This window comes from Danio rerio, chromosome 2 (assembly GCF_052040795.2).
Source record: "Danio rerio strain M-AB ecotype USA chromosome 2, GRCz13ab, whole genome shotgun sequence".
Taxonomy (NCBI): Eukaryota; Metazoa; Chordata; class Actinopteri; order Cypriniformes; family Danionidae; genus Danio; species Danio rerio.
Window position 1 is genome coordinate 29,208,666 of NC_141022.1, and position 21,738 is coordinate 29,230,403.

Here is a 21,738-nt window from a genome sequence, read left to right on the forward strand (position 1 = left end):
AACTAAATATTACGATTATAACATTGTGTTAGTGGCTAGTGGGGTGGAACAACGTCATTGGTCAGAATTAACCACGTGATGAAGACGTCCTATAATATTGTATTTAATGCGATTTTCTTCCTGTAAACTGTATATAACTATATAACTATAACGATATATATAATGCTGCAAATTACTGTAAATTGACTGTACTCTATATTAACTGCAAAAATTATAAGACTGATTAAGTAAAAGACAAATTAACTAAATGCATGTGCTATTGTTTCATTAGTGTTTTAATTTAATATTTTTCTTCATATGATGTTTATTATAATGTAATTTTGTTCAGATTATAATATATACTATAAATACTTACTATACTATAGTGATCTGCATTAAACAACCTGAACAAATCAGTTCTCTCTCTCTCTCTCTCGATTTGATCAAAAATGTAAATGAGGCCTTCCGATTAACAGTCCAGTGGACCCTAGCAACAGCCTTGAAACCACTCAGAACACCCTAGCAACTACCTAGGAATGCCTTAGCTACACCTTAGCAACCGCCTAGCAACCACTTCTCAACCGCTGTGCTTCCTGCCAACTGCCTTTGAGTCCCCGGCGCAGTCACGTTGGCTTTCTCAAGCCAACATCAAAGTTCGTCAACGAACTTTAGGTTCTAGTTATTATTATTATTATTCCGGCTTCTGACCAAAAAAAAGCAATCGCTTCTCCTCCCAGGGCTTAGATGCTACAAGCCCCAAATTTGGTCAAAAGCTGCCTACTGCTCATGAGATGGTTGCTGTATGTCCTCATCCTGATAAGATTTGTAGTTTTTGAATTAAAAAATTTTTAATTAAAAAATTGTATCGAGTATTTGGGGCATATAAAAAAGTATACAATCCTCAAATTTGTCCAAAAGATGTGTTTGAAATTACAGATAATTATCATATTTATTTGGTGTAATTATAAATAACAGTTTTCCTATAAATATTTTTTTTATATTAAATTTGTAAAATTCAGACTCAAAGCGTGTCAGAGTGTCCACGAGATGGCGCCAGAAGACTATTTTTGAGCCCTTTGTAATTTAGTACTGGCCCTTTAAGAGGCGGGGATATCCGGACTGACTGTTTTGAATCTACAGAAATTCGGGCTCATTTCAGACGTGCTTGTTACAACATTTGAAGCTGAAATTGCGACCATTTTGGTCGCATATGCGCCTGAAAATTAATCTATGCGACCTCATAACATATTTGGGCGCATTAGTGCGACTGCTGATAATGGTTGTAGTGCGACCTGTTTTGATTTTTTGTAAAAACGTGCTGAATCGCTCTTCCCTGCCGCTATATTGGTTCATATTAGCTGTCAATCACTCGAGGTATTCCGCTGTCAGATGACAGGGAAGGAGCTTTTATGACCACGGGAAATGCAAACGGCTGAAGAGTAAAAACTTAAAGCACACAGGTTTGCAAACCCCACCTAAAATTGAGGTGTAGATGAGAGAGATCGTGACACGTCACGTGGTGAATAATGATCCACCAGCTGAGATCACTGAAGCTGCGGCTCATAACAAAGACCAGTATTGCGCCGATGGTTAGTGCAATAATCCTGCTCTGCCTGCTCATAAATTGGGTCGGCTGACTCGCCAGCTTTTCCACAAACACATAAAAATGAAGATCATCTCAGACTGAACCTTTAAATTGACACAAACTGAAACCAAAACTTTTAAAGAGTGATAGAAGTGAGACTTTACTTTCTTTCTTTTGTCTATTATTTTTTGAGGTGTATATTATTATTTTTTTATTTATTTACTGATGACTGCTTTGCAGCTTTCATCATTGAATTGAATTATTTATTATAATCTTTTGTTTGTTTTGTAGCAGAAATATTATTTATTAAATTGACATGCATATGAAAACAGCAGTACAAAATCAATATTTCTTACTGCAATGCTTCATTTTTGTTTGATGCAAACTAAACAATTATTTTATATAAAGTAACAGACATTTTATAGCAGATAACCTACATTCATGCACATTCAAGGCAGTATCATAATGAGAAATGGAATTCATTGTTACTATTATTGTCATTTTCATCATCACTAATATTCTATGGCCTAATTATTAGACATTCATTTTAGAATTATTGCACACAAATATCAATGTCTTCGCAGCATTAGTTAGATAGTTGTTTCTGGTTTTTGTCAGTCCTATTGATGTTGTTTTAAAATACAATAAATCCCTTAAAAAGCAATTTGCAGCAGTGCTCATTCATTTTTGGTGGGTGCTCCTAAATTTTTTCTGGTGCTCCTAAATTTATTTTGGTGCCCCTGAATATTTGAAGTTGGGAGCACCGGTGCTACCAAGTAAAAAAGTTAATTTCGAGCCCTGTATATATATATATATATATATATATATATATATATATATATATATATATATATATATATATATATATATATATATATATATATTCATACAGTTGATGTCAGAATTATTAGCTCCCCTGTTTATTTTTTCCCCAATTTCTGTTTAATGGAGGGAAGATTGTTTCAGCACATTTCTAAGCATAATAGTTTTAATAACTCATTTCTAATAACTTCTTTATTTTATCTTTGCCATGATGACAGTAAATAATATTTGACTTGATATTTTTCAAGACACTTCTATACAGCTTAAAGTGACATTTAAAGCCTTAACTAGGTTAATAAGGTGAACTAGGCAGGTTAGGGTAATTAGGCAAGTTATTGTATAACGATGGTTTGTTCTGTAGACTATCAAAAAAAAATAGCTTAAAGGGGATAATAATTGTGTCCCAAAAATAGTTTTTAAATAATTAATAACTGCTTTTATTCTAGCCGAAATAAAACAAATAAGACTTTCTCAAGAAGAAAAAATATTATCAGACATACAGTGAAAATTTCCTTGCTCTGTTAAACATAATTTGGGAAATATTTAAAAAAGGGGAAAAAAAATCAAAAGGGGGTTAATAATTCTGACTTAAACTGTATATATGTATGTATATATATACATACATATATACATATATACATATATAACACATACACACATTTATGGTTAGGGTTTTAAGGATTATTTCTTAATCCCCCTTTTATGTTAGCAAAAACATAAGTTTACTTCAGATATTTCTTTCAAAACAATATTCTGTGCCGCAAAAGAGCCTTCTCCTCACTTGTGATAATGACAATGAAAGCCAAGCTTTTGGCCTATGCTGTACCAAAAAAAAAAATAAAATCACCCAGGTGATTACAATTAAATATTACGATTATAACATTGTGTTAGTGGCCAGTGGGGTGAAACAACGTCATTGGTCAGAATTAACCACGTGATGAAGACGGCCTATAATATTGTATTTAATGCGATTTTCTTCCTGTAAACTGTATATAACTATATAACTATAACTATATATATAATGCTGCAAATTACTGTAAATTGACTGTACTCTATATTAACTGCAAAAATGATAAGACTGATTAAATAAAAGACAAATTAACTAAATGCATGTGCTATTGTTTCATTAGTATTTTAATTTAATATTTTTCTTTATATGATATTTATTATAATGTAATTTTGTTCAGATTATAATATATACTATAAATACTAACTATACTATAGTGATCTGCATTAAACAACCTGAACAAATCAGTCCTCTCTCTCTCTCTCTCTCTCTCGATTTGATCAAAAATGTAAATGAGGCCTTCCGATTAACAGTCCAGTGGACCCTAGCAACAGCCTAGAAACCACTCAGAACACCCTAGCAACTACCTAGGAATGCCTTAGCTACACCTTAGCAACCGCCTAGCAACCACTTCTCAACCGCTGTGCTTCCTGCCAACTGCCTTTGAGTCCCCGGCGCAGTCACGTTGGCTTTCTCAAGCCAACATCAAAGTTCGTCAACGAACTTTAGGTTCTAGTTATGTTGGCTTGAGAAAGCCAACATACTGTAATGCTACTTAAACTTATTCTTATTATGTTGGCTTGAGAAAGCCAACATACTGTAATGCTACTTAAACTTATTCTTATTATTATTATTATTCCGGCTTCTGACCAAAAAAAAGCAATCGCTTCTCCTCCCAGGGCTTAGATGCTACAAGCCCCAAATTTGGTCAAAAGCTGTCTATTGCTCATGAGATGGTTGCTGTATGTCCTCATGCCGATAAGATTTGTAGTTTTTTAATTAAAATTTTTTTTATTAAAAAATTGTATCGAGTATTTGGGGCATATAAAAAAGTATACAATCCTCAAATTTGGCCAAAAGATGTGTTTGAAATTACTGATAATTGTCATATTTATTTGGTGTTATTATAAATAACAGTTTTCCTATAAATATTTTTTTTATATTAAATTTGTAACATTCAAACAAAAAGCGTGTCAGAGTGTCCACGAGATGGCGCCAGAGAACCATTTTTGAGCCCTTTGTAATTTAGTACTGGCCCTTTAAGAGGCACTGCTCCTTTAAGAGGCGGAGATATCCGGAGTTATCCGTGCTGACTCCTCTACTTGTGATAATGAAAATGAAAGCCATGCGAACATTCACGTATATTATACAATAAACATATTGAATATAAAATCATTCTAACTTTATTTTTCATCTGTATTTAACCCACTAAAACAGCTATGTCCTTGCCACAAAACTAATAATCCATCTTCAAAACCTACAATTTCTTTCCATTCGGTGCGGTCGGACCTGAACGTCTTTATAATCACGTGTAAATTCTAACAAAGACAATGTTTGCACTTTTTAAATCACATTTTATTTATTGTGCAAAAATAAAACATCCAAACAGCATCATAACCAATAAAAACACACAGCAAAGAAAATGTATTTTAAAATAGTGAATATATATATATATACATACAATGTATGGAGATTTTTTATATCCCCTTAATATGCTCTACTGTCGCTGCATCAATTTCTCTCTGTAACGTCTGGATTGCAATTTACACTGCAATGTTCACAATTTATTATTATGGGGGGGAAATCCAAACAGTATTATAATGTTTTAAAGCAAAAATGTTAAGAACAATTATTTACAAACAGGTAAAATAAAGTGTGTGTATATACATATATATACATACAGTTGAAGTCAGAATTATTAGCTCCCCTGTTTATTTTTTCCCCAATTTCTGTTTAATGGAGGGAAGATTGTTTCAGCACATTTCTAAGCATAATAGTTTTAATAACTCATTTCTAATAACTTCTTTATTTTATCTTTGCCATGATGACAGTAAATAATATTTGACTTGATATTTTTCAAGACACTTCTATACAGCTTAAAGTGACATTTAAAGGCTTAACTAGGTTAATAAGGTGAACTAGGCAGGTTAGGGTAATTAGGCAAGTTATTGTATAACGATGGTTTGTTCTGTAGACTATCAAAAAAAAATTGCTTAAAGGGGCAAATAATTGTGTCCCAAAAATAGTTTTTAAATAATTAATAACTGCTTTTATTCTAGCCGAAATAAAACAAATAAGACTTTCTCAAGAAGAAAAAATATTATCAGACATACAATGAAAATTTCCTTGCACAGTTAAACAAAATTTGGGAAATATTAAAAAAGGGAAAAAAAAATCAAAAGGGGGTTAATAATTCTGACTTCAACTGTATATATGTATGTATATATATACATACATACATACATATATACATATATAACACATACACACATTTATGGTTAGGGTTATAAGGATTATTTTTTTATCCCCCTTTTATGTTAGCAAAAACATAAGTTTACTTCAGATATTTCTTTCAAAACAATATTCTGTGCCGCAAAAGAGCCTTCTCCTCACTTGTGATAATGACAATGAAAGCCAAGCTTTTGGCCTATGCTGTACCAAAAAAAAAATAAAATCACCCAGGTGATGACAACTAAATATTACGATTATAACATTGTGTTAGTGGCCAGTGGGGTGGAACAACGTCATTGGTCAGAATTAACCACGTGATGAAGACGTCCTATAATATTGTATTTAATGCGATTTTCTTCCTGTAAACTGTATATATAACTATATAACTATAACTATATATATAATGCTGCAAATTACTGTAAATTGACTGTACTCTATATTAACTGCAAAAATTATAAGACTGATTAAGTAAAAGACAAATTAACTAAATGTATGTGCTATTGTTTCATTAGTATTTTAATTTAATATTTTTCTTCATATGATATTTATTATAATGTAATTTTGTTCAGATTATAATATATACTATAAATACTAACTATACTATAGTGATCTGCATTAAACAACCTGAACAAATCAGTCCTCTCTCTCTCTCGATTTGATCAAAAATGTAAATGAGGCCTTCCGATTAACAGTCCAGTGGACCCTAGCAACAGCCTAGAAACCACTCAGAACACCCTAGCAACTACCTAGGAATACCTTAGCTACACCTTAACAACCGCCTAGCAACCACTTATCAACCGCTGTGCTTCCTGCCAACTGCCTTTGAGTCCCCGGCGCAGTCACGTTGGCTTTCTCAAGCCAACATCAAAGTTCGTCAACGAACTTTAGGTTCTAGTTATGTTGGCTTGAGAAAGCCAACATACTGTAATGCTACTTAAACTTATTCTTATTATTATTATTATTCCGGCTTCTGACCAAAAAAAAGCAATCGCTTCTCCTCCCAGGGCTTAGATGCTACAAGCCCCAAATTTGGTCAAAAGCTGCCTACTGCTCATGAGATGGTTGCTGTATGTCCTCATGCCGATAAGATTTGTAGTTTTTTAATTAAAATTTTTTTTATTAAAAAATTGTATCGAGTATTTGGGGCATATAAAAAAGTATACAATCCTCAAATTTGGCCAAAAGATGTGTTTGAAATTACTGATAATTGTCATATTTATTTGGTGTAATTATAAATAACAGTTTTCCTATAAATATTTTTTTTATATTAAATTTGTAACATTCAAACAAAAAGCTTGTCAGAGTGTCCACGAGATGGCGCCAGAGAACCATTTTTGAGCCCTTTGTAATTTAGTACTGGCCCTTTAAGAGGCACTACTCCTTTAAGAGGCGGAGATACCCGGAGTTATCCGTGCTGACTCCTCTACTTGTGATAATGAAAATGAAAGCCATGCGAACATTCACGTATATTATACAATAAAAATATTGAATATAAAATCATTCTAACTTTATTTTTTATCTGTATTTAACCCACTAAAACAGCTATGTCCTTGCCACAAAACTAATAATCCATCTTCAAAACCTACAATTTCTTTCCATTCGGTCCGGTCGGACCTGAACGTCTTTATAATCACGTGTAAATTCTAACAAAGACAATGTTTGCACTTTTTAAATCACATTTTATTTATTGTGCAAAAATAAAACATCCAAACAGCATCATAACCAATAAAAACACACAGCAAAGAAAATGTATTTTAAAATAGTGAATATATATATATATATACATACAATGTATGGAGATTTTTTATATCCCCTTAATATGCTCTGCTGTTGCTGCATCAATTTCTCTCTGTAACGTCTGGATTGCAATTTACACTGCAATGTTCACAATTTATTATTATGGGGGGAAAATCCAAACAGTATTATAATGTTTTAAAGCAAAAATGTTAAGAACAATTATTTACAAACAGTGAAAATAAAGTGTGTGTATACACATATATATACATACAGTTGAAGTCAGAATTATTAGCTCCCCTGTTTATTTTTTCCCCAATTTCTGTTTAATGGAGGGAAGATTGTTTCAGCACATTTCTAAGCATAATAGTTTTAATAACTCATTTCTAATAACTTCTTTATTGAATCTTTGCCATGATGACAGTAAATAATATTTGACTTGATATTTTTCAAGACACTTCTATACAGCTTAAAGTGACATTTAAAGCCTTAACTAGGTTAATAAGGTGAACTAGGCAGGTTAGGGTAATTAGGCAAGTTATTGTATAACGATGGTTTGTTCTGTAGACTATCAAAAAAAAATTGCTTAAAGGGGCAAATAATTGTGTCCCAAAAATTGTTTTTAAATAATTAATAACTGCTTTTATTCTAGCCGAAATAAAACAAATAAGACTTTCTCAAGAAGAAAAAATATTATCAGACATACAGTGAAAATTTCCTTGCACAGTTAAACAAAATTTGGGAAATATTAAAAAAGGGGAAAAAAATCAAAAGGGGGTTAATAATTCTGACTTCAACTGTATATATGTATGTATATATATATATACATACATATATACATATATAACACATACACACATTTATGGTTAGGGTTATAAGGATTATTTCTTAATCCCCCTTTTATGTTAGCAAAAACATAAGTTTACTTCAGATATTTCTTTCAAAACAATATTCTGTGCCGCAAAAGAGCCTTCTCCTCACTTGTGATAATGACAATGAAAGCCAAGCTTTTGGCCTGTGCTGTACCAAAAAAAAAATAAAATCACCCAGGTGATGACAACTAAATATTACGATTATAACATTGTGTTAGTGGCCAGTGGGGTGGAACAACGTCATTGGTCAGAATTAACCACGTGATGAAGACGTCCTATAATATTGTATTTAATGCGATTTTCTTCCTGTAAACTGTATATAACTATATAACTATAACGATATATATAATGCTGCAAATTACTGTAAATTGACTGTACTCTATATTAACTGCAAAAATTATAAGACTGATTAAGTAAAAGACAAATTAACTAAATGTATGTGCTATTGTTTCATTAGTATTTTAATTTAATATTTTTCTTCATATGATGTTTATTATAATGTAATTTTGTTCAGATTATAATATATACTATAAATACTAACTATACTATAGTGATCTGCATTAAACAACCTGAACAAATCAGTCCTCCCTCTCTTTCGATTTGATCAAAAATGTAAATGAGGCCTTCCGATTAACAGTCCAGTGGACCCTAGCAACAGCCTAGAAACCACTCAGAACACCCTAGCAACTACCTAGGAATGCCTTAGCTACACCTTAGCAACCGCCTAGCAACCACTTCTCAACCGCTGTGCTTCCTGCCAACTGCCTTTGAGTCCCCGGCGCAGTCACGTTGGCTTTCTCAAGCCAACATCAAAGTTCGTCAACGAACTTTAGGTTCTAGTTATTATTCTTATTATTATTCCGGCTTCTGACTTAAAAAAGCAATCGCTTCTCCTCCCAGGGCTTAGATGCTACAAGCCCCAAATTTGGTCAAAAGCTGCCTACTGCCCATGAGATGGTTGCTGTATGTCCTCATCCTGATAAGATTTGTAGTTTTTGAATTAAAAAATTTTTAATTAAAAAATTGTATCGAGTATTTGGGGCATATAAAAAAGTATACAATCCTCAAATTTGTCCAAAAGATGTGTTTGAAATTACAGATAATTATCATATTTATTTGGTGTAATTATAAATAACAGTTTTCCTATAAATATTTTTTTTATATTAAATTTGTAAAATTCAGACTCAAAGCGTGTCAGAGTGTCCACGAGATGGCGCCAGAAGACTATTTTTGAGCCCTTTGTAATTTAGTACTGGCCCTTTAAGAGGCGGGGATATCCGGACTGACTGTTTTGAATCTACAGAAATTCGGGCTCATTTCAGACGTGCTTGTTACAACATTTGAAGCTGAAATTGCGACCATTTTGGTCGCATATGCGCCTGAAAATTAATCTATGCGACCTCATAACATATTTGGGCGCATTAGTGCAACTGCTGATAATGGTTGTAGTGCGACCTGTTTTGATTTTTTGTAAAAACGTGCTGAATCGCTCTTCCCTGCCGCTATATTGGTTCATATTAGCTGTCAATCACTCAAGGTATTCCGCTGTCAGATGACAGGGAAGGAGCTTTTATGACCACGGGAAATGCAAACGGCTGAAGAGTAAAAACTTAAAGCACACAGGTTTGCAAACCCCACCTAAAATTGAGGTGTAGATGAGAGAGATCGTGACACGTCACGTGGTGAATAATGATCCACCAGCTGAGATCACTGAAACTGCGGCTCATAACAAAGACCAGTATTGCGCCGATGGTTAGTGCAAGAATCCTGCTCTGCCTGCTCATAAATTGGGTCGGCTGACTCGCCTGCTTTTCCACAAACACAGAAAAATGAAGATCATCTCAGACTGAACCTTTAAATTGACACAAACTGAAACCAAAACTTTTAAAGAGTGATAGAAGTGAGACTTTACTTTCTTTCTTTTGTCTATTCTTTTTTGAGGTGTATATTATTTTTATTTTTTATTTATTTACTGATGACTGCTTTGCAGCTTTTATCATTGAATTGAATTATTTATTATAATCTTTTGTTTGTTTTGTAGCAGAAATATTATTTATTAAATTGACATGCATATAAATACAGCAGTACAAAATCAATATTTCTTACTGCAATGCTTCATTTTTGTTTGATGCAAACTATACAATTATTTTATATAAAGTAACAGACATTTTATAGCAGATAACCTACATTCATGCACATTCAAGGCAGTATCATAATGAGAAATGTAATTCATTGTTACTATTATTGTCATTTTCATCATCACTAATATTCTATGGCCTAATTATTAGACATTCATTTTAGAATTATTGCACACAAATATCAATGTCTTCGCAGCATTAGTTAAATAGTTGTTTCTGGTTTTTGTCAGTCCTATTGATGTTGTTTTAAAATAAAATAAATCCCTTAAAAAGCTATTTGCAGCGGTGCTCATTCATTTTTGGTGGGTGCTCCTAAATTTTTTCTGGTGCTCCTAAATTTATTTTGGTGCCCCTGAATATTTGAAGTTGGGAGCACCGGTGCTACCAAGTAAAAAAGTTAATTTCGAGCCCTGTATATATATATATATATATATATATATATATATATATATATATATATATATATATATATATATATATATATATATATATATATTCATACAGTTGATGTTAGAATTATTAGCTCCCCTGTTTATTTTTTCCCCAATTTCTGTTTAATGGAGGGAAGATTGTTTCAGCACATTTCTAAGCATAATAGTTTTAAAAACCTATTTCTAATTACTGATTTATTTTATCTTTGCCATGATGACATTAAATAATGTTTGACTTGATATTTTTCAAGACACTTCTATACAGCTTAAAGTCACATTTAAAGGCTTAACTAGGTTAATAAGGGTAACTAGGCAGGTTAGGGTAATTAGGCAAGTTATTGTATAACGATGGTTTGTTCTGTAGACTATCAAAAAAAAAAAATATCTTAAAGGGGATAATAATTGTGTCCCAAAAATGGTTTTTAAATAATTAATAACTGCTTTTATTCTAGCCGAAATAAAACAAATAAGACTTTCTCAAGAAGAAAAATATTATCAGACATACTGTGAACATTTCCTTGCTCTGTTAAACACCATTTGGGAAATATTTAAAAAAGGGAAAAAAAAATCAACTAGGGGTTAATAGTTCTGACTTCAACAGTGTATATATATATATATATATATATATATATATACATACACACACACACATTTATGGTTAGGGTTATAAGGATTATTTTTTATCCCCCTTTTATGTTGGCAAAAACATAAGTTTACTTCAGATATTTCTTTCAAAACAGAATATTCTGTACCGCAAAAAAGCCTTCTCCTCACTTGTGATAATGACAATGAAAGCCAAGCTTTTGGCCTATGCTGTACGAAAAAAAAATAAAATCACCCAGGTGATGACAATTAAATATTACGATTATAACATTGTGTTAGTGGCCAGTGGGGTGAAACAACGTCATTGGTCAGAATTAACCACGTGATGAAGATGGCCTAATATTGTATTTAATGCAATTTTCTTCCTGTAAACTGTATATAACTATATAACTATAACTATATATATAACGCTGCAAATTACTGTAAATTGACTGTACTCTATATTAACTGCAAAACTGATAAGACTGATTAAATAAAAGACAAATTAACTAAATTTATGTGCTATTGTTTCATTAGTATTTTAATTTAATATTTTTCTTTATATGATATTTATTATAATGTAATTTTGTTCAGATTATAATATATACTATAAATACTAACTATACTATAGTGATCTGCATTAAACAACCTGAACAAATCAGTTCTCTCTCTCTCTCTCTCTCTCTCTCTCTCTCTCTCTCTCGATTTGATCAAAAATGTAAATGAGGCCTTCCGATTAACAGTCCAGTGGACCCTAGCAACAGCCTAGAAACCACTCAGAACACCCTAGCAACTACCTAGGAATGCCTTAGCAACATCTTAGCAACCGCCTATTAACCACTTCTCAACCGCTGTGCTTCCTGCCAACTGCCTTTGAGTCCCCGGCGCAGTCACGTTGGCTTTCTCAAGCCAACATCAAAGTTCGTCAACGAACTTTAGGTTCTAGTTATTCTTCTTCTTTCTTCTGAGACTAATTTTAAAGTCTATCTCCTCCTAACCCTTTCAAGCTTCATACCTCAAACTTTCGTCAAACCTTCAAACTGGTCTGACTCGGGTTGCTATATCTTTTCCGACTGATCCGACTTTCGGTTTTCCGAAAAACGACCCGGAAAATTCCCAAAATTCCCATTGACTTAACATTGGGTCAAACTTTGTGACCTCATAACTCTGCATCAGACGTTCCTACAGACTTCTAACTGGGCTCATTTAACTCAGTCTAGCCAGCAGCCAATAACTGATGACCTTTAAACTTACTAGCCACTCCCTAGCAACCACTTTTGGCACCCTAGCAACTGTCCCATAGACTTCCATTGTAAAAGACTGCCATTGACTTAACATTGAGTCAACCTTTGTGAGCTCATAACTCTGCATCAGACTGTCCTACAGACTAGAGTCAGGCCTCATTCAACTCAGTCTTGTCAGCAGCCAATCACTGATGACCTTTAGACTTACTAGCCACTCCCTAGCAACCACTTATGGCACCCTAGCAACTGTCCCGTAGACTTCCATTACAAAAGACTCTCATTGACTTAACATGGGATCAAACTTTGTGAGCTCATAACTCTGCATCAGACTGTCATAGAGACTAATGGCTGAGCTCATTTAACTCAGTCTAGCCAGCAGCCAATCACTGATGGCCTTTTAACTTTCTAGCCACACCCCTAACTACCACATACTGCACCCTAGCAACTGTCCTATAGAATGTAATTAGCTGTGCTATCAAATGCTTATAATTCTAACATGCTAATGACATGCCAATCATGCTAGCAACATGCTACTCATATGCTAATCATGCTAATGACATGCTAACTCATACTGGAAACATGCTAATGACATGCTAATTTGTCCTAGAATCATGCTAGTAACATGCTAATTCAAACTAGACTCATGTTAATAACTGGCCTACATGCATATCTTTGCATAGCAGTGTCCTATTGACTTGGGGGATGGCTCATCTGACTCAGACAACCAATGAGCATCTCAATATGATAATGAAGCTCACAAGCCACGCCCCCAAATTGATTCCATAGACTTCCATTAAAATAGGCCAAGATGCATATCTTTGCATAGCAGTGTCATAGAGACATGGGGGTTGGTTCATTCGACTAAGACAACCAACCACATTCAAGTTCACTCTGTAACCTCGCCCATAGCAACAAAACAGAGTACCCTAGCAACCATTCATCAACAGCTATATCTCAGCATCAGAACATCGTAGAGACTTGGAGATTGGCTCGTTTGACTCATGCTAGCAAACGGAACTTCCTATATGCTACACATGCTAGCAGTGACTAGCTACATGCTAATATTGACTAGCCCAGTACTGTAACTTGCTAGAAATGCTTACTAAGTATAAATGTTTTATCAATCATGTATGTGAGGCTTGCCTAGTAACCAACCAGGGTACCCTAGCAACTGCCTAGCAACCACCCAAATTACCCTAGCAACCGCCTAGCAACCACCTAGCAACGGCCTAGTAATGCCTTAGTAAGGGCCTAGCGACCACTCAGGACACCCTAGCAACCGCCTAGCAACGCCTTAGCAACCACTCAGAATACCTTAGCAACCACCTAGCAACACCTTAGCAACCACCTAGCAACCACTTGGGACACCTTAGTAACCGCCTAGCAACACCTTAGCAACCACCTAGCAACCACTCAGAACACCCTAGCAACTGCCTAGCAACGCCTTAGCAACCACCTAGCAACCACTCAGGACACCCTAGCAACCACCTAGCAACACCTTAGCAACCACCTAGCAACCACTCAAGACACCCTAGCAACCACCTAGCAACGCCTTAGTAACCACTCAGAACACCCTAGCAACCATCTAGCAACCACTTAGGACACCTTAGCAACCACCTAGCAACACCTTAGCAACCACCTAGCAACCACTCAGAACACCCTAGCAACCGCCTAGCAACACCTTAGCAACTACCTAGCAACCACTTAGGACACCCTAGCAACCCCCTAGCAACACCTTAGCAACCACCTAGCAACCACTTAGGACACCCTAGCAACCGCCTAGCAACACCTTAGCAACCACCTAGCAACACCTTAGCAACCACCTAGCAACCACTCAGGACACCTTAGCAACCACCTAGCAACACCTTAGCAACCATCTAGCAACCACTCAGAACACCCTAGCAACCGCCTAGCAACACCTTAGCAACCACCTAGCAACCACTCAGGACACCCTAGCAACCACCTAGCAACACCTTAGCAACCACTCAGAATACCCTAGCAACCACCTAGCAACCACTTAGGACACCTTAGCAACCACCTAGCAACACCTTAGCAACCACTCAGAACACCCTAGCAACCGCCTAGCAACACCTTAGCAACCACCTAGCAACCACTCAGAATACCCTAGTGACCACCTTGCAACACCTTAGTAACCACTTAGCAACTAGTCAGAACACCTTAGCAACTGCCTAGCACCACCTTAGCAACCGCCTAGCAACCACTCAAAACACCCTAGCAACCGTCTAGCAACACCCTAGCAACCACCTAGCAACTAGTCAGACCACCTTAGCAACTGCCTTGCACCACCTTGGCAACCACCTAGCAACCACTTAAAACACCCTAGCAACCGCCTAGTAAAATGCTAATTCATGCTAGAATCATGCTAACAACATGCTAATTCATGCTAGAATCATGCTAGTAACATGCTAATTTATGCTAGATTTATGCTAACAACATGCTAATTCATGCTAAAATCATGCTAGTAACATGCTAATTCATGCTAACAACAAGCTAATTCATGTAAGAATCATGCTACTAACATGCTAATTCATGCTAGAATCATCCTAGTAGCATGCTAATTCATGCTAGAATCATGCTAGTAACATGCTAATTCAACCACTTCAAACTTTCAGATTCGGCTTTTCAAGCCACCATAAAGTTTGTCCTCAAACTTTAATATCTAGTTTCAGTTGAAAGGCTTTTTTTTTATTCCCACTCATGAATTGTTCTGGAGTTTAATTAGACTGCCTTCAATGTTTGTTGCTTGTAGCAGCATATGACGCATATAGTCTAGTACACTCTTTCATCTTTGCTCATAGAGGATTTTGTGGCATGTAATGACATTAGGTCAACACTACCAGATATGAAAGCTCTCCCTCGCATGAGGAATGCACACTATTGACCTCTATCTTTATTATTTACTTTTTAAAAAATAATTAATTAATCTACAGGCTTTTCTGTGCTCTACTTTCAGTAGTTGACTGCAATTACCAGGTACATCCAATCTATTGATCTATCTTAGTTATTTTAATAACTTTTCTGAAGTCTCCGCAAACTGGAAGTTGCTGAGACTTTTAGTTCTGTATGTTGAGCTGCTTCCGGTTGAATGATGTTTCTGATGGTTTACTGTAGTCGTTTTCTGTTGGTTTCAACTTGTGTATTTTTTTATTTACTTACTCATTGGTTAACTGGGGTGATCATTGTTTGCAGGTTTGATGTCCAGAGTTTGACTAAGGCTGTTTCTTAATATGCTTTTTTAAGCATTCTTGCGTCTTTGTTATCATGTAATGTCATCATCAACCAGCAAAGCTCAGTTCCAAAACTCAAGACCGTAATAACAGAGGATGTGTGTAAGTTCCCCAATGTGTTCTTGATATCGAGAATGTGTGCATCGAGAAAATCTCACTTAAAGTTTCAGAAGTCATTGCAGCTGAATAAAGGAGGTGGGAAGTACGACATTTGATATAGATTTATCATTAAAGTTCATTAAAGTTTTTATATATATATATATATATATATATATATATATATATATATATATATATATATATATATATATATATATATATATATATATATGTATTGAAAATGGAAAAAACAATAAATCGTTGTATGAATGCTGTAATGTTTAAATAATTTTTCGTAAAAAATATGCAAAGGTTTTGGTGCAAAAGCCTAGTGGTTAGTGCGCTGAGGCACTTCAGGGCGTCCCGAGTTCAAATCCTGGCTTAAGGACATTTCCCGTCCCTACCCCTTCTCTCTCTCTCCTACTTCGCTTCCCGTCTGAAATACTGTCCTATCCACTTAATAAAGACAAAAGGGCAAAAATAAATCTTTCAAAAAAAACATGTGAAGTTCATGTGATCATCATGTGACCATTTCTCATAAAAAGTGTTGTGTTCTCGCGAGTTTGTTCTTCCGATGTAACTTGGGAAGATCGCTCTCCACGAGAATGCAAGTCTGTTGTCTGCATTCTTGGAATTGAGAAACAGCCAATATTTTGAGTTCTCTTGTGTTTCTTGCATGACCTGATGAAGACCTTGTAGTTTGAATCGTTGTCCAAATTAAATTTGTTTTTTGAGAGCTAAGGTGGCAGTGTGATGATTTTTTTAACTTGATTTACTTCTGACTTAAACAGAATATTGGAGTAGGGGCCGGGGTTTTTTTTTTTTTTTGTGTGTGTGCATCATTCACTTGTAGCAAACAAACAGTAAGTTTGTTCAACAGTAAGCCATCAAACTGAAGAAAAATTTTCAGAGGAAGCAAATGGTCAGACTTTGATCAAAAATGAACAAAACATATGTAATTCAGTTGATTAAAGGCTGATTTATACTTCTGATTAGATGCACGCTTATGGTAAGATGCAGCCTTTGTGCAGTCGCAGTCCTTGCCATGGCTTAAGGCGACGCTTAAAACGTAACTACACGTCGCAAAGGTGTGTAGTGCAAGCTGTGATTGGTCAGCTTAGTAGCTGTGAGGAGTGTGGGCGGTGCTAAGATCCGCGAGCCCGATGGAGCGAGTGTTTACAAATGTCAAGTCCTTTGAAGGAGCTCCAGATGTTTTGTTTACCTTATGATTATTGTTGTTGCATGATGCCAGTTTCCGCCTCTGAGTAAGTGAGTTTTAGCTACTGTAGCTACATTAAGGTAATGTTCAGAAAAAACACAAAACACCTGCGAATAAACTCGATACAGAGGAACATAACATAACATACTACCAGCTAGCATTTTGGAAGTGTTATTGCTGAGGAACCCAAACAGCGCACAGAAGTATGAATACACGACTACGCGCAGGGTATACGTCATGCGTCACGGTGATTGCTCGAGGCAGAAGTATAAATCAGCCTTAATTTGCACAGATCAATAGTTCACCTAAAGAATAACAATATGTGTTAGCAAAATACACATTTCACAAGCAGTTTAAAAGTAATTCTAGAATTTTAAAGTAATAATGAAAAGTGTGCACTACTTAATATAAAACAGAGTGGCAAAATCTGTAATTGTGTGTGAAATTGAAAGTGTTGTTATAGTGATACAATGTTGTCATCAAATACAAATCCTTAAAAAATGCTATCATCACATGTATTTATTTGTTATTTAAAATCGTTATTAAGCATTTCACATGCAATAATAATCATTGTTCGTAGTTATTTTTTTTTTTTTAAGTCTGCTGTATTTTTCACAAACGTTCATTCTCTCTTTTTCAGTTATATAAGGGAGAGGACACAAGCTTCCAGATCTCGGGCCTGCAGAACAACACAGACTATCGTTTCCGTGTGTACGTGTGTCGCCGGTGTCAGGACAGCACACAGGAACTGTGCGGGCCCCTCAGCCCACCCTCACTCTTCAGCCTGCGGCGCACCGAACTCGCCCTTCCCGGAGAACTGAGCTCCACCGAGACCCTGAGACCCAGCGGCATGTTCTCCACAGACGAGCGATTCGCCGCAGTCCTCGTCGGGGCATTCGGAGCCCTGTCTTTCCTCATCGCTTTTGTGGTGGAGTACTTCTTCATGAAGTGAACAGAAAACATTTACGCTTCGAGTAACACACGAACACTTAAAGTACACATCGGACGTGACGTACTGTAGGCTGAGTATGTTATACAGGCTCTCTCCTCGTCTTTCACACTCTTTTTCTCTCTCTTTCTGATGCCTTCCAGCCTGCCCGTGCATCGCTCGCGTGGATTTCGCTCTGAACTCTCGGGGGAAGCAAAACCACATCATCAAGCCTTACGAAGAGTTGCGTGACAGCCTGTTTTTTTGCATGCTTTGTTTTTTCGTATCCCTTTAAGTGTACGTATATGTCGGGAGGAAAATGTATCGCTATTTTCTCCGAGTTCACGGCCTTACTCTTGTTGATTTTATCCAAGTGCGCTTTGTTTCACAGCCATACACGAGTTTTTGGAATCATAGCTTTTGCGAAATGCTCACAGTTCACCCAGTTCCACATTTGTTTAGTTTTTTAATACACCATTTTCACCCCGATCCATTTCAGAATCACGACATACTGTTAGCGTACCGTAGTAAGGCTGTTGGAAAAGCCCCCCTGCATTAAGCTGCCAAAGCAAGTTGCAATCCAAGTGTGGTTTAAGTGATGCTGCTATTGTGTGTTTATTATTATTATTATTATTTTTACTTCCTACGAACCGAATTGGTTATCTAATATATAGATATAAATATAAGATTCTATAGAGCTATTGTAATATAAATAACGCGTTTGAAGTAGATGTCTCTTTTGGAGCGTGTCATTTCACAATCTATGGTGCTTTATCTGTGGTCAGTAGTGGTTGGCGGATGAGGGCGGAGGGAAGCAGAGTAACGATGCCACCACACGCTCTTTCCGGTGAAGAAAACTGGCCATCCAGTCCTAAGGTGCACGTCATAGTCCTTTCCTCCGTTGAATGTCTTGGCTAGGCAAACTTCCCCCTCATCTCTCTCTCTCAGACTGATATCAGGCTCTATGGGGCGTCTGTAGATCCAGGGACCAGCTCAATGGCTGGATTCACAATAGCCAGTGAGTGTGTAGCTGTGAAAACCCTCATGTTCTCTCACTCTGTGAATGCCCAAGACCTCGCCTCGAATGTTTCATCTTTTTTAAATCCGTGAAAAAGCCAGTTGGACATTTCTAAGGTGCTTTATTGAGGTTATCGTTCATGCCAAAACAGATTGCGGTGCATCTTTAGCCAAGTAAAGAAGGTACAAACCAGCAGTTCCCATCATCGATCCAAAGAGTTTCTCCGGCGCGCAGAACAGTTAGGGGGGAAATAAAAAGGAGAACTAAAACTGACAGCCTGTATTGTACCTCAGGGACATGGACTTTTCAGAGGTGAAGTACACACTAGAGGGTGCTGCCAAACACTAAACGTTGCCGAATGAGTTTTTGCTGTCATCAGTAGCGTCATTCCACGTGTTTATTTGATCTGTTTTCTCACCTAAGCTGTGCCTTGCTCCAGTTCGTTCATAAGCAAATCGTTTACTAGCTCAGAATACCTTTGCCAAAGTTAATGGGAAAGTAAGGTATACGTTCTTTAGGGTTATTTATACTATCTATTGCATACAGTACTTTAAATGGCAATTAAAGTGCAATCTTCTTTTATTTATTTTTCAAAACAAATTAAGAGATGTAGTTATGTACGTTTTCCTTCTCTTTCTGTCTTGTAGCATGTTTTTTTTTTCTTTCTTTTATCCAGTTATTTTGTGTTGTAGATTAACAATTAAGGCCAGCATTCCTTTCATTCTGGTTGTGTTTATGTCTTTCATTAATTGGGAACATGTAGCATGTACCATGCTGAAATATTTACGTACAATATATAAATATATATAACCAAATCATCTCCTATCAGAAAGTGCCGAACTCCAACTAGTTGTCTTTTCATATAGAGAACCGTAGCAAATGTTTTTTCTTTTGTTTTTATTTGTGAGTGTGTACTGGGACATACAGTACCATACCGTACATAGCTACATTTTGGCATTGTTAAAGAGTGTTATGATGCTTGTTATCTTACTGTTTGCCAAAGCGGAGGCTTGTCCACTATTATGTTGCTTTTTATCGTTATTTAAAGGGTTACTTGACAAATCCTTTTGTGACACTAGAACATCATTTCTTGAAAAGGAAAAACACGAGTTTATAAGTTAAACTTCATCTGTGACTACACTTTTTTTTTTTTAAGTAGTGGTAATTGTGCCATTTATTTGATTAATCCTTAAGAGGTGAAATCTTACATGCTGTTTCACATCGAAAGGAACGCAAAACAATCAGACTGTTTTGACATTTTTTTTTTTCTTTTTTTTTTTTTAAACATGTCATAGCGCAATAGTGAATTTATCCAGTATTTTTGCTAAGGAATTATATATAGAGATATATAGATATATAGTATGTCAACTAACAGAAATGAAGCACTTTTTAAAGCGAAACATTAATCTTTATTAGATTTATCTTGATAAAACTGTATTTCCTAGTCAATGTTGCTATTGCTTTCAAATCGAGAGAATAATGCAGTACGAAATGTCTGTAAAACTGGCCCACACAGGCTTGAAATATATCTAGTGAAAAGTCTGAAAGTCCATTGGTGTCCTTTTAAATGTTAGTAAGTTTTTTTTTCTCCTTTGTATAAGTATATATTTTTTTTTTCTTCTTTGGTCCTCACCGTTGATCTCAATTGCTTTGTTTTTATTTTGTTTCTCTCTCTCTCTCTTTTATCGGTCCTTGTACAATTTTCCAAAATACACACCTATTTTTATGGCCCAAGTACAGTTTTGTATTTTTATATTGTATTTTATTCCGTTTGATCTCAGTTTTGTCTGTGCTCTGTTTTAAATATGAAAAATGAATTTGAGAATGATGCTTTGGAGATCGATCAGCTCTCAGTCATCCCAGAGAAATGTATAGAACCATAAGTGTTTTCAACTATTTTCCAAAAAGGTGGAAAATTTTTACCTCACAGTTTAAACAAAAACTAAAAAAAAAAAAGAAGAAGAAGAAAGGAAATATACAAAAACATTCCAGGCTTGTCATGATCTACAATTTTTAAAGTCATAAATTTCTTGTATTGTAAATGTTAGACAATTTCATATGCATATATATAAAAGAAACTGCCATATCAATGTTAATGTATAGATTTTTTGCAAATACTACCCTATGTATGTAAGACTTAACTGTATCTGTAGTGTGTATGTAATATATTTATACCCAATAAATGTTTAAATTTTTTTTCTGACAGATTGTATTTTTTATTTATTTATTTATTTAGCATTTTATTGATTTACTTATTATTATATAATGTTACAATAGAAATAAAGTAGATCACGGATTATCACAGATTAGGTTGTTTTTACATGACATCATTGATGATGTGCGAAATACAGATGGAGGGCAGGAAGTGATTCTTCTACATTGGGATTGCTATCAGAATATCAAAATATTTCTGTTTTATGTTGTTCATAATTGTTTAAATCAAAAGAAATCCGAACAGTTTTTTTTAGACTTCCAAAAGTTTTTGCCCATAAAGGGGGGAAGGTTCAAGAAACTGGCTGAAAAACAGAAGACAATGCGATATGTATTAAACATTTTTCGATACATCCATGTGTACAAACTTTTTTTGAACCTGATAATTCA

General features: G+C 35.3%; 1 protein-coding gene across 4 annotated transcripts in view; it reads left to right on the forward strand.

Annotated features, from left to right (window-relative positions):
- fndc3ba (fibronectin type III domain containing 3Ba) overlaps positions 1-21,332 on the forward strand; it is a 235,602-nt gene extending 214,270 nt beyond the window's left edge. For 3 of the 4 annotated variants that reach the window (XM_087239924.1, XM_087239921.1, XM_087239922.1), the window contains exon 26: positions 17,832-21,332. In XM_087239924.1, coding sequence (XP_087096050.1) covers positions 17,832-18,143 — 312 coding nt within the window. In that variant the 3' untranslated portion in view covers positions 18,144-21,332. 4 annotated transcript variants of the gene reach the window in all.
- Positions 21,333-21,738: the final 406 nt, after the last annotated feature.